At 41.9% G+C, this 12,777-nt stretch overlaps 3 protein-coding genes across 5 annotated transcripts; 1 reads left to right on the top strand and 2 right to left on the bottom strand.

Annotated features, from left to right (window-relative positions):
• Window positions 1-470: 470 nt before the first annotated feature.
• Window positions 471-2,480, top strand: aqp12 (aquaporin 12). Its single transcript, XM_030433504.1, has 3 exons — window positions 471-1,131; window positions 1,953-2,069; window positions 2,157-2,480. Exons 1-3 carry the CDS (start codon window positions 537-539, stop codon window positions 2,282-2,284), a joined length of 840 nt encoding a protein of 279 aa, XP_030289364.1. The 5' UTR covers window positions 471-536; the 3' UTR covers window positions 2,285-2,480.
• On the bottom strand, window positions 2,353-4,656 carry rpp21 (ribonuclease P subunit p21). 2 transcript variants are annotated; one of them, XM_030433507.1, is made up of 5 exons: window positions 4,486-4,656; window positions 4,263-4,363; window positions 3,445-3,527; window positions 3,070-3,313; window positions 2,353-2,917 (listed from the first exon to the last, which is right to left on the bottom strand). In XM_030433507.1, exons 1-4 carry the CDS (start codon window positions 4,540-4,542, stop codon window positions 3,111-3,113), a joined length of 444 nt encoding a protein of 147 aa, XP_030289367.1. In that variant the 5' UTR covers window positions 4,543-4,656; the 3' UTR covers window positions 2,353-2,917; window positions 3,070-3,110. The 2 variants fall into 2 exon arrangements, with proteins under 2 accessions (XP_030289367.1, XP_030289365.1); XM_030433505.1 differs by having other exon boundaries at window positions 3,179-3,313; window positions 4,486-4,655.
• A 302-nt stretch (window positions 4,657-4,958) lies between these two features.
• Window positions 4,959-12,343, bottom strand: pak2b (p21 protein (Cdc42/Rac)-activated kinase 2b). 2 transcript variants are annotated; one of them, XM_030433502.1, is made up of 15 exons: window positions 12,020-12,343; window positions 10,596-10,977; window positions 10,398-10,504; window positions 10,115-10,265; window positions 9,827-9,858; window positions 9,627-9,740; window positions 9,375-9,507; window positions 9,218-9,281; window positions 8,669-8,717; window positions 7,841-7,953; window positions 7,600-7,717; window positions 7,391-7,490; window positions 7,105-7,301; window positions 6,180-6,317; window positions 4,959-6,069 (listed from the first exon to the last, which is right to left on the bottom strand). In XM_030433502.1, exons 2-15 carry the CDS (start codon window positions 10,783-10,785, stop codon window positions 5,983-5,985), a joined length of 1,593 nt encoding a protein of 530 aa, XP_030289362.1. In that variant the 5' UTR covers window positions 10,786-10,977; window positions 12,020-12,343; the 3' UTR covers window positions 4,959-5,982. The 2 variants fall into 2 exon arrangements, with proteins under 2 accessions (XP_030289362.1, XP_030289363.1); XM_030433503.1 differs by lacking the exon at window positions 12,020-12,343 and adding an exon at window positions 11,641-12,013 and having other exon boundaries at window positions 5,983-6,069.
• Between the last annotated feature and the right edge of the window lie 434 nt (window positions 12,344-12,777).

Raw genomic sequence — 12,777 nt, 5'->3', positions numbered from 1 at the left:
GAGTGGGCCTTCCTGGAAGCTTATGAGAGAGTTTTGTTGCTGGAAACTCTGATATGTTTGGCATTGATGGCCGTCTCCATTGGGGATGATGACGCTGGCATTTTAGAGTCAGTGCAGACATATAAAAGATAGACGAAGGTGCAGTGATAGAGAACCAACACCATGGATTATGCTGTAGGTTGAAATTGTTTAGTTTACTGGAACCTTTCTGTACTCAAAGTCAAGCACTACTTTCTTTATATAATCCAGTGGGGGTTTGTTTTTGTTTGCACAGAAGAATAACATTTACAGTTTCAGTCTGCAGAGAGAATCTAATGATACATCACTCGTGAGTGAAGGCCTGCTTCCTGACCTGACCTTGCAAAGGCCCATGTGTATTTTGGCAGCTGGTTGTGGCAAACGAACCTGACGTGTCTCTGATAAGAAATGTGTCTCTGCATGTGCCACGTTGTCGAACAGAAAACAGGCTTGTTGAGTCAGACCCCCTCATTCATCTCTTTTTGAACAGAAACAGCAGGGGACGGCCGATGTGAGCCATGTCTGGACTCAACGCATCTCTCGGATACTTTGTGGCCGTTGTGGTCTTCGCAGCCTCAGTTCGAACGCTCCTCAGGAAATGGCCAAGGTTGAGCTTCATGACAGAGTTTGCTTCCGCTTTCATGCTGGTGGCATGTCGGCTGGAGGTGCAGACCATTGTGGAGGTGGGTGAGTGGGCTGGAGGCCTCGGCCCCGATGTGACTGTGACCATTCTGTTTGTGGTGCTGTTGACCCACGGTGTGATCTGTGGTGGCGCCACAGGGAACACCAACCTGGTGTTGCTGAAGTTCCTGCAGATGGACGCCACCACCCTGCCCACTCTCCTTGCTGTAGCAGCCCAGTTTCTCGGGGCCTTCCTTGGCCTCCTTGCAGCTGGATACTACTGGGGCCTGGAGCTGACAGACATGCACATGATCAAAAACCTGATGGCGAGAGAGTGCAGCACCTCCCTGCAGGTCTCTCTGCTTCATGGGTTTTTCACTGAGTTTGTTTGCGCGCTCATCTTTCATCTGATCCACTTAAACCTGGAGCGCAGATCCGCTTTGATCCAGGTGCCCCTGATCGCTGTCCTCCTCACTTTCCTGTCCCACACAGGTAAGTTTGAGGTGAACCAGGCCCCACTTTTAACAACCAAGAGGCTAAAAAGTGAACAAAGAAAACACTCCAAAAAGAAAAAAAGGGCAGTAACAAATACAATTTTAATTTTACAACTTTAAAACATAAACATGTGGAAGCTCACTGGGATATCAGGGCAACATGACACCTTCTCATTTTGCTATTGATCAATGAATGCACAGTATCATCTGTGGTCTGCACAGTCACTGTAACCTTGCAACATCTAGCTGACTCACCAATCATGCATCTCTTTATGAATTTGGCCAAAGAAAGCTGAAGGGATATAAGAGAGGGAAACAGTGTATCGCTCATTAAAGGGGCAGCATGTGGTTATGGAGAAGAAATTCAAACTCAGAGTTTTAATACTTACAACATCAATGAGGTAATAATGCAAATTCATGAATATTATTTTTTTTCCAAAGCTGTTCTCAAGAGGAAAATAAGGTCTAAATGAAGCTAGAAAGGTGGCAGGGTCCGCCACATATAAACAAAGTAAAACAGTATGAAACTGTGTCATCCTTTAAGGTCAGTTTGTTTATTCAGTCATGAAAAATTAAGAGTTTGTATTTAGACATAAAAAAAAAAAAATAAATCAGTCAACGAAGGTCTTTCTCTTCTGATTAAGTATCTCCCTCAAAGCTACACATTGCTCCTTTGGATGGTATTTCATTGATAGTCTTTGTTGATCATGATCAGTGTTTCTGCTTGTAAACAACACTAAATTATGAGGTCATGGAACTCCACCTTGGTATAACTCATCCTCCAACATAACATTTGTTGTTGTCTGTTGTCTTATGCAGGTAGAGGCTACACCTCAGCTTACATAAATCCATCCCTGGCCTATGGCCTCACCTTCCATTGCCCTGGATTTACCTTCACAGAGTATGCTGTGGTCTACTGGCTGGGCTCTCTCACAGGTAAATTACATTACGATGAAACATACAGTATGTGCATTCTTTGAACCAGCCCTTTAAAAGTGAACACACTGAATGTCTGTTTTCCAGGCATGACACTGGCTCTTCTCCTGTACATGGGCCATATCCCGAGGATCTTTGCCAAAAACCTGCTCTACAGTCAGAAGACACGTTTCAGAGTGCCAAAGGGGGACAAAGGAGAAAAGAAGAAAATGTGAAAAGAAACTACAAAGTCTACAAACTCTTTTAAATCAACCTTCATGGGAAAGTATTTGGCAACCAATTGTTATCGGTCAAAAGATGTTTACTGTTGCCTGTACAGAAAATGTAACATATTAAGCATTAAAGAAAGGCAAGTTAATGCATTTTCCATTCTTGTTGGCAGTTTTTAATAAAACTATTGGTATCAATGAAGTTTTCCTTTAAAAAACACCCCCCCCCCCAAAAAAACACTACATCCCGACCAACATTTTCTTCCTTTAACTCTGTCACACAAATGCTGCCATCTGCTGGTAGCACCAAAAATGACACGCTGACAAACGGATGAACTTAAAGAGAAAAACTAAAAAAGATCTCTCAGAGGCCAAAAGCTCACTGAATCAATAAATTACTAAAATACAGAAGTGAAAAGTCTGGATTCAAATATTATCAGACTGCCTCCTCGGATACTGGAGATAAGTAACACAATAAAGCTACAAAACAAAAAGGATAAATATCAGTCCTTCATATTTCACAGTGAGAAGAGGGGAAGTGCTGCTAGGTGCTGGTGCTGCTCGGGGCAGCGCTGGGCTTAGAAGAAGGAACTGAACCATCACGCCTTTTGACTTTCGGCTGATTCTTACGAGAAGGCTCTGTGGGTGAGAGAGAATAAATAGTCAGAAACGTACATTTGCCCTTTTTCCAAGTCATTTTGGTCTTAATGGGAGTTGAGAAGTCTGAATTTGAGGCTTTTTAGGTTCCAGATAAATCATTCAAATTGATAACAAAAAACCTGGTTTCACACCATGAATCTTGATGCCTCAATGCAGAGTACAGTTTAGATATTCATGGTATTCGTATGGAAACAATCCTCTGTGATGCTGCTGTACAGCGTCGAGTTGAGTTCTTGTCACCTGGCTGCTTTTGTTGCTCCATCTGAGCCTCGGGACGGTCCACCCACAAACTGTAGTCTGGATTATTCAGTAACGTCTTGCTCTGCCCACAGCTGAGGCACCTCATGACCGTGAAGCGAGTCTTGTTTTTTTTCCCTGATGAGAAAAAAAGGAAGTTCAATTCAGATGAAGCACATACAGCAACAGTTTAACATGTACTGAAAGGTAACATGGGGAAAGTAAACATCAGGAGCCGGACCGTCACTATAACATGATCAGTGACTTACTTCGCTGTCTTGTCGTAGCAGTGACACCTGGGATGAGCAATGAGCAGCACTTCTTGCATAATGTTCTCTTCACTGATGGATCCCTGCAATCAAATTAACAATTCACTTAATTAATACAGCTTTTAATCCTGTGAAAAGACCAAAAACAACAGTATGTTAGTCCATCTGTCATTGTCTCATCCCACAGCCCTTTGGTTTGAACTGAGTGGGGCACTGTGGTCTGGAGTAAATGTTTGTCAAACAGGAGAAAGTAGAGCATCTGCTGAGGACTATTTTATATTTCTTATCTATGGATTCATATACATTTGATGCTCAAGCGAATATTAACAGGGTGGTGTATGTGACTGACCCAAATTAATCTACAATGCTCAAAGCTCACTCATTTGTTTTTAATAGTTTTTGAACAGAAGGAGCTCTAAGGGTCATAGAAACATGATTCATCAGGCTGTGGCTACTCAGACATTTGTGAGTTAGCTCAATTCATTGTGGGTTTTGGTCTTTTTCATGGGATTTGTGGTTTAAATCCACAAATCCCATGAACAGTAGGCCCATTTGTTGCATAAAAAAACATTAAAATGTCACCAGTTACGAGCTCATCAAAATAAAATGGGGGTCCCAATAGCTTTATTAAGCCGCGTAAATGCTCATGTATTAATAAATCCCTTGGCAACAATGGAAAACAACAACAAATAAAAATGTGATGCAAAACAATTAATCATGTGAGACCGACAGGCCCTGCTGTGACTCTGCCTTCAAAATAAAACTAATACTTGGTGACATACACGCCTCTTGATAATACTGACACATAATTAACTTACTGCCTGAGGACTAATCGTCTCGCAATAGTCTTCTGTGTGAAGCAGTAGAAACGAGCCAGCTCCACATTCTCCGGGTTTTGCGACAGAACACAATGTGCAGCCTGTGGAGGGATAACACCGGTAAAGAAAAGTTGTTAGCCAGGTAGCTAGCATGTTAGCCATGTGACTACTGCCGATGACATCACGACAGCGAGTAGCTTTTAATGTATTCTTCACTTCCCACCTGGTACAGATAGTTCAGTCTTTGGTAGGCTTCTTTGTCTTTCATTTGGGCTGCCATTACACACGAAGTCCAGACAAACAGAACAGAACCGCAGTTTCGTCCCGGTGACTGCTTTTTACAGCAGCCGGAGATCAGAGGAACACTTCCGGGCAAAGACTTCAGAATAAAAGTACACAATTAAATCACCAAAATATTTTCTCACATTTAAAAAAAATGCTTTTCCACTTAATAATACAAAATTTAAAACAACCCAGGCTCACTACAAAGCCAACACTGATATTAAATGACTTCCAATATGCAGTAAATAAATAAGAGGTTTTTGATCTTATATTGCATCACTTTCACCAAATATACATGTAAAAGGTTACTGATGTTATATTGCATCATTTTTTTCAGTCTAGTTTCATGTTTGTTTCCCTGTGTGGCTTCAGATAAGGTGACATTTCTGCACACCAATCATTTTTAGACCCAGATCACAAAAGCACAAACAGTTGCATTTATTTGAGTGTGCAGACAGAGTTGTTAGTCATTCAACGGAGAAAACTAAACAGTCAGCAAATTGTCCTTACCATGCCTACGACTGCTAACTATCATGATATGGCCACCCTATTATTTAGTACACAATATACACAACACGGGAAAAGCGCATTTGTTTAGTCCAGAAGAACACAAAGGACAGAGTTCGACATACAATACTCATTTTTAATAACAATAAGGAAGAAAGTATAAACCCTGTCAATCTAACATTTAAATTTGCCTGTAAGGTGCACCTCTGGTATCAGAAGACTAATGATACAGGGGAAGAACTGGTACAGTAGGTCTTTTGTCAGCTGTGGCAATCGAAGGACGACACGATCACAGCAAATGTTCATAATGACGACTGTACTGAAATGTTTCCTATAAAAACCGGTCAGAGAAAATGTCCATAAAACACGAGTCAAATGTGGAAATAGCAAGAGTGTTCATTAAATGAGACCAACTATATAACAAGAAGGGGGACACATGAAATTCAAGTATCAAAATAACTAAGACACTGACGAGCTGAAAAGGTCAATTACAAAGGTAGTAAAAATCATGGGAAGAGAAACACTGACACAATCAACAATACATTAGGCAACATTTTGCATTTGTTTAAGGCAGTTGATTAAAAAAAACTAAGTAGAACTAGGCATCTTCTTCATTCCAAGTTAAATACAAGCCTAGCCCTAACTAGTCACCAGGAGATTCGTTGTACAAAATAACTACGCCCGACTCTGAAACTACGCACTTGAGTTTGACTTGTCTTCTGACGTCTGAGTGACAAAAGAGTTCATATGGACAGCGGTGGAGTTGTGCTCTAGATTTTTGGTCTTCTTCACAGTGAGGTTTGTCAGGGCTTATAAGGCTGGTGCATCAAGAGTGGCGAATCACTCTCAGCCTATTGTCTGGCACGAAATCTAAATGGTTGGCACGTATCTGTGCACAGCATGGGAAGGCAGGGTAGCTCTTTATCACCAGCTAACGGTTGCCCTTCATGGCCTCCTTGGCTGCCAGGATGAGAGGTGTGAGACTGGAGAGGGGCTTTGCCAGCTTCAGGAACGGATGCTGCACAAAGATAAGAGAGGATAAAACCAGTGAATTGTGTGTCGATTTAATCAAAACACAAGAGACGTTCAATGGAAAAAAACACTGAGGAGACTGAAGAGCTGTATAACCTGCAGCAGCTCTTTGCCTCCGCCTCGTTTCTCTACGTCCATTTCCAAGCAACGGTTGAGGAAATCTCTGAAGACCGGAGACAGCTTCTCAGGGTTCTGAAGCTCGGGTGTGCCGTTTGTGGCAATCAGGTATAACGCCTGCCAAAGGGGAAGAGACGACAGAAAAGGGAACATCAGGAACTGTCAAACCTAGTTTCAGGAAACAACCCACTTGCAGCAACTGAATCAGGTCTAACAAATAATTAGTCTGATCGGTTTAAAAACTATTAATTCTGTTGTATAAAATGCACACCATTTTCCAACACAGCGTTCACATAGCCATCACATTGTCCTTTCCAGCGCTTCATTACAGTTGCATAATCCGACTTTACAGAAAAACAGACAGCAAACTGTAGGTGATATCAGATAACACTCCCTGGGGCTAGTTTTTTTTTTTTTTTTTTTTGAATCATTATTTCCAGATAGAATGAGTGTGATCTGTAAACCAACAGTGCGTTTTGGTCCAGTTCCTTGTATATGTAAACAAAGAACGAATCAGCTGATAAAGCCGTCAAACTGGACAGAAATATGTGCATCTTGACAACTTCAACTAACAACAAGTCAGCTGTGTAGGGCCTGGCTGTTGTGAGTGCATGTGGAGAGCAGGGTGATCTCTCATGGGACTTGTCCTGCTTCTGTGTTGAGTCATCACAGTTTGAGGAGTGCAGTTTTTCAGCAACTTTGCGCAAGTCTGACAAACTAATCCATGATCCAATTAATCACCTTTTTGACCTTTTAGCTGTATGTGAATTTGTTAAATAAATGTGTTCACTGTACAGTTGGGAGAGTTTCATGTCATAAATTGTAAATAAACGACATGTAAAGATAACTAAAATAAACAGAGGAAAGTTTAAGAACCAAGAGGGTTCCAACTGTTATCACTCACTCGTAGTGGGTTCTCGTTCAGGTAGGGAGGCTCTCCTTCAACCATCTCGATGGCCATAATACCCAGTGACCAAATGTCTACTTTAGGCCCATAAGCCTTTCTGGTCACCACCTCAGGAGCCATCCAGTAAGGCGTGCCTACCATGGTGCTGCGTTTACTCTGCTCTGGAGTGATCTGGGCACAGAAGCCAAAATCGGCTGTTGAGGAGATGGATAAGAGTAAATACACAGTTATAGTGAAAGGACGTTTAACAGGCTGCTCATGATAACATCAGTACAGGACTTACTCAGCTTGACAGAGCCATCCATTCCAAGCAACACATTGTCACTTTTAATGTCTCTGTGAATGACCTGGTTCGCGTGCAGGAACTCCAACGCTTGTAAACACTGCAGAGGAGATGGAGAAGTAAGCTTTAGTTTTGTCTCCAACTTTGACACAAAGGATCTCAGATTTGATATCTTTCATGTGGCTCCTGTTGCAAAGAGTGCAGTGTACCTCTCTGCAGACAGCAGCTATCTGGGCCTCGTCCATGCAGGTCTCTGTAACCACATCTGTCAGCGAGCCACCGGCCAGATACTCCATCACTACAAACAGCTCCTCCCCCATCAGGAAACTGACATACGAACACAAACACACGCCGTCACACACTGGTGTCCATCCATGCTTTTGTGACAACATGTTGGATTTGTTATATTTAATATGAGATGTTATGCTGCAGGTTTACTGTGAGTCTTACCTGTCTAAAAAGTTGACAATATTGGGGTTTTTCAGCTCCTTCATCACTAGAATTTCATTGATGATCAGCTCCTTCTTCGGCTGCTTTTGTAGGTTGATCTGTTTAATGGCGACCTTTAAACGGACAGAGAGAGGGAGAGAGATCAGAGATTCAGAATGACCAAATCTGACAAATGACCCCAGAGACCATGTTAGTATAAAGATCTTTTTCCTTTGTCTTTATTATGACTGCCAAAGTGTTATGTATTACAAACTTTCAAACTGCTTTCTCTTATTGACTCCTCTCTTTAATGGTGCAGTAAGTGATTCTAAAGAAAGATGGCAAAGGTCGTCAAATACTGATGTTGAAGGTATTCAACATGTGTCAGTTTATTTAAAGCAAGACTAAGTTACCTTTTACAGAAGAAACAGTCTATTTGTCTTGTTAGAAATGAAAAGTTGAACTCACTGAACTCAACACACCCTTACCAGTCTAGTATGACTTATGATGACTATTGTTAGCTAATGTCCGCTCATGTTAGCCAACTTAAATAACTATTGTTGTGTACTGTTACTCACAGCACTGAGTCATTTTGCTAATCTGATTACTCCTAATGTTAGGAGTGCTACTGATACAGCAAGTTTTCAGTGTCACTTGTGGCCACAGTTGCAGCTGTTCTGCAGACATTACAGACTCATTTTAACTGCTGCTGTATTTCTTGTAGAAAATGTGTTATATTGATAAAGCATACTGTAAGTTAAGTGTTCACTTTCATGTAGTGAGCCCTACAACTCTACTCTGTACCCCGTCAGTCCACATTTCCTCATCTTTTACTCAGTCACTCTTTACCTCTTGTCCTGTGGCAACATCGATGGCTGTGAATACTGTTCCTGATGCCCTGTGAGAAGAAAGAGATTAGCAATTTACCTCGATGCACATTGTAACAAACAGTCCACTCAAACATGTCTGCAAAAGTATTACACACAGACGTATTCATGTTGCCACAATTTCACACAAAAGATGTGATTCATCTAACAGAGTCATGACAAGATGCTTTGTTTGTATGTTACTGACTGAGAAACTCGAGAACGATTCTTCAACCGGGGATCTAGGATCTATCTCAGAACATACTTAGGGTTTCACTGAAGACAGCTTTTTTTTTTAACCCAATCAAGCAATAACTTATTCACATATTCTGCAAAAAAAACTTTATAGGAATCAGGAGGGCATCATTACAGTGTTTCTGACTGCTGAACAAGTTGACTTAATACAAAAAAAAGAGCAGATTTTGTTGAAAAGGTTGAGACAATTAAGAGCTTATCGTTACTATAAATGCATTATAACATAGCATAGATAAAAACTTAAATCCCAACATGCAACAAAAGGACCCGCACTCACCCCTGACCAATTTTTTCATATCTGGTGTACTTCTTCTTGGGATCTCCAATGCTGACGATGGTTCCTGTAAGCCACATAACAATAACATAACATGAAGGAAACAGCTGGGGTTTAAAATGCTGTTATGTTGTGACAACAGATTTGTGAGATTATTTACTCAGTTTGTCCATGATCTCCTCGTCAGACATCTTGCCCTTCTTTTTCTGTCTGTCTGCAGCCTTGGAGGCGACGTCTCCGTCCACACACGTGCTCGGAGCAGGGATGGGGTCAATAACGGAGCGAGTATACACCTGCTCCACACGACAATAACGTAAGTCAAACAAAAAAAGTAAATACAAGTTCGCAAAGAAAGCTAGCTGTATATGAATAACCATTATGCCGTCAGGTCTACTTAAAGCCGGTGACTTACACTCTTTGTATGTTCTGGCCTCGGTGCCACAACAGGAGGGGGAGCTTCATCATCGTCATCATCATCAATGGCTTTGATATTTGGAGAAGAGGGTTCGGTGCCTTTTTTGACAGGCTAATATGGGGTGAAAAAGAAAGTTGTTAGCTTTTTATAAGACAAAACACTTATTACAACAGTTTAACCAGTCTTAAAATACTCACCGACTGTGGCCCGGGGGTGAAAGCGTCTTTTTCTGTGAATGAAAAAATAAAAAGGAACAGACTGAACAGTGTTCAAAGTGTTCATGAAGGATTCAAAGCTGACACACTGAACTGTTTTGTTCATTGTAACACCTGATTGATTACTGAGTGTTTTACAGCAGATCACATTGATTAAATTCCTCTTCATGAGAAGAGAAAAAATTTTATGTTAATAATCAACTTTCACCTACAAAGACAGCGCAGACTTTGAATTTGAACTTAATGTCACAAGTTAACTCGGGGCCTCACCAGAGGATGAGAAGCTGAGGTACTTCTGGCGACCATTGCCTGTGGAGTCGTAGAACTTAAGGACGTCGAGCACAGCCTGCGGGTTTTTCTTCTGCTCTGACTTGGTGATGTTTGAGGTCTGGAGCAGTCGAGCCCATTGCTCTGGCATACCCTGGGTTGGACAAGGATGACATGGTGTCAAACTGTTATGTAAATGTGTGTTTAAGTTGACAGTCAAGTGTCAAAAAGCAGGGGTTACTGGCAGAGAGAGAGAAAAAAAAAGTGTCAGTGCCAACAAACTCACAGTAAACTCCCCCGTGACAGCATCGAAACCAACGTGTATGGTGTGTTCAAAATCTGAAGGTGGTGAGATCTCTGGTCGTTCTTTGTCTCGATCTTTCTTTCGACCACCTGAAAGAAACCAAACCCTCATTAGAATTACACAACTACATAAGAATGACTTTAAAGTTAATACAGTTCCCCGTCGAACTCTTCCTCTCACCTTTTTCAGCCCCAGAGAAGATTGAGATGATCTTATTACGAGGTTTTCTCTCCTCGGGCACAGACGGCAGAGGTTTAGAGCTGTGGTTGGCTGACAGCGAGTCTTTGCTAGAGCCAGTGCTGAAGATGGTGCTGCTCATCCTGACCGGAGGGGCTGGGGGTTTATCCTCAGGGTCTCCGTTATCACACATCGCTATAGGTTGTAGTTTGTTGGGAGCCTAACAGGGCTAAAAGGGCTTGGGGAGCACAGCGGGCGAGGATGGACAGGGTGACAGACAGACTGGGGAGCGAGGCAGCGCTCACATCAACACAAGGCACGGGTGTGCTCATGCGCCACGGGATGATGTGCCGAAAATGACAGCAGAAGAGAAAGGAAGAGGTACCTGGAGGAAAATCAGACACTGATAAGAATATAAATTACTAGTGTTTTAATAAACATGGAACTCCTTTCTACTATGAATCAATACCATGCAGCCCAACAATGTAAGGGACTGTTGGAGGGTTATATATGTAAAAGTAGTTCAGTAATAATGAAAACAACATCATCTTGGGACTTGATTGTTTGGGACAGAAATCTAACTCAACACACAGCCTGCAATGTTCAGTCTCATCCCTTTATCTCAGCATTAAAAACTACATTCTGACAGAATTAAAAGCACAAAAAAACTACAACAGACCAACAAGAGTGGATGAGAGGGTGAGGAAAGTAGTTGGCAGTATGTAGCTAACTAAGAGCTAATGAAGGGGAGAGCAGATACTGTTACACTTGAGTAGGTAATAGCGGAACAAAAACAGTCACCACAGCTTATTTAGACAAATTACTCGTCCTCTCAGACCACAGCATAAGTCTGAGAAATGTAAAGAGCATTTTCAGAAAACGCAGTTTCTTCTTTGTGTCCCATTTCGCAGCTAAAGAAGACTGTAAAGTAGCCCAGATGAGGATAAAAGAATAATGCAAGTTCCTATTGTGCTGGTTCACATGGTACAGAAAAAAACAATGTGGACACTTCAGTTGTTTCTTGTTAAGATAAATAATGCCAACATACCGAAATTCAGCCGATTATCTCCCCGTATAACTGTTCTGTCTATGCAGAAGTGTCCTTCAAATGAGCAACAACAGGGGCGGCTAGCAAGCTAACGTTAGCATTAACTACTTGGCCAACAAGTGTGCTAGCTATAAGCTAGCTAAGGTTAGCACGACAAGCTACCATAACGCTTGCTCTCCCAGGAGCTCGGTGATAAGCTCTCAGCTAACTAACGCTACCGAGCCTGCCAACAAAACTTAAAAGGTGTCCCCGGAGAAGTTAGCATTGCTAAGAGTTGGTTTAAACGACACTACAGGAGGCTGCAAAGTGCCGAACGGTTCGGTAGCAGGTTGCTTTATTTGCGGGCTAACGAAGACGACGCAGGAGCGGCGGAGCTCACCGGAGGTTCCACACCACTTAAACTTGAATAGAACTTGACTCCCGGACGATCCTCGACGGGCAGGAGAACGACTGTAAATCCGTCAAAAAGTACTTCATCTGTCACATGGGGCCGTGATGGTACACGACAAGTACAAATAACTTAGTGAAAACGTGACTACAACTATTTACAATGCAACTTTTCTTCTATCTTTTCGGCCCTTGGATAATTCCGCTATGGCGAAGGGGAAGCGGAACTACCGACCCAGCCCTGTTCAATAAGTGCTTCAAATGAATGGTGCGTGAAGTCTGTGTGCTGCCTGCGTCCTGAGACCACAGCCAGGGTGCAAACTGCACTGCTGATAACTAGAGATCTATTAACACTAAAAAAAAAAGTGAAAGAGGGGGAAAAAAAACTGAGACTTCAGACACTGGAAGTTACAAGTTGTGAATCAGGTCGAAAAGCATTTTAGGTAATGTAGTTCAACATTTACAGTATGTGAAGATCAGGCTGATTGATACACACTCATCATCAGCTGACTTGGGGCTTATCAATGAGGCATTCATCTACATTTATTTCTGTGTGTGGATATTTAAACCACTTTTAAACCAATGTCCTTTAATTCCGTCTTAAAGGTGCACTATGTAGTTTTTGAGATAAAATCTTAAACAGCAGATAAAAATCTTCATTTCCTGATTCTTCACGTTTAAACAAACTCCCTCTCTGTTTTCACAACTGTATAAAGTGACTAAACAAACTGACCTTAAAGGATAACACAG

Source organism: Sparus aurata, chromosome 11 (assembly GCF_900880675.1).
Source record: "Sparus aurata chromosome 11, fSpaAur1.1, whole genome shotgun sequence".
Classification (NCBI taxonomy): Eukaryota; Metazoa; Chordata; class Actinopteri; order Spariformes; family Sparidae; genus Sparus; species Sparus aurata.
Note: the sequence above shows the minus strand (reverse complement) of the source record. Positions and strands in the feature narration are given on the sequence as shown.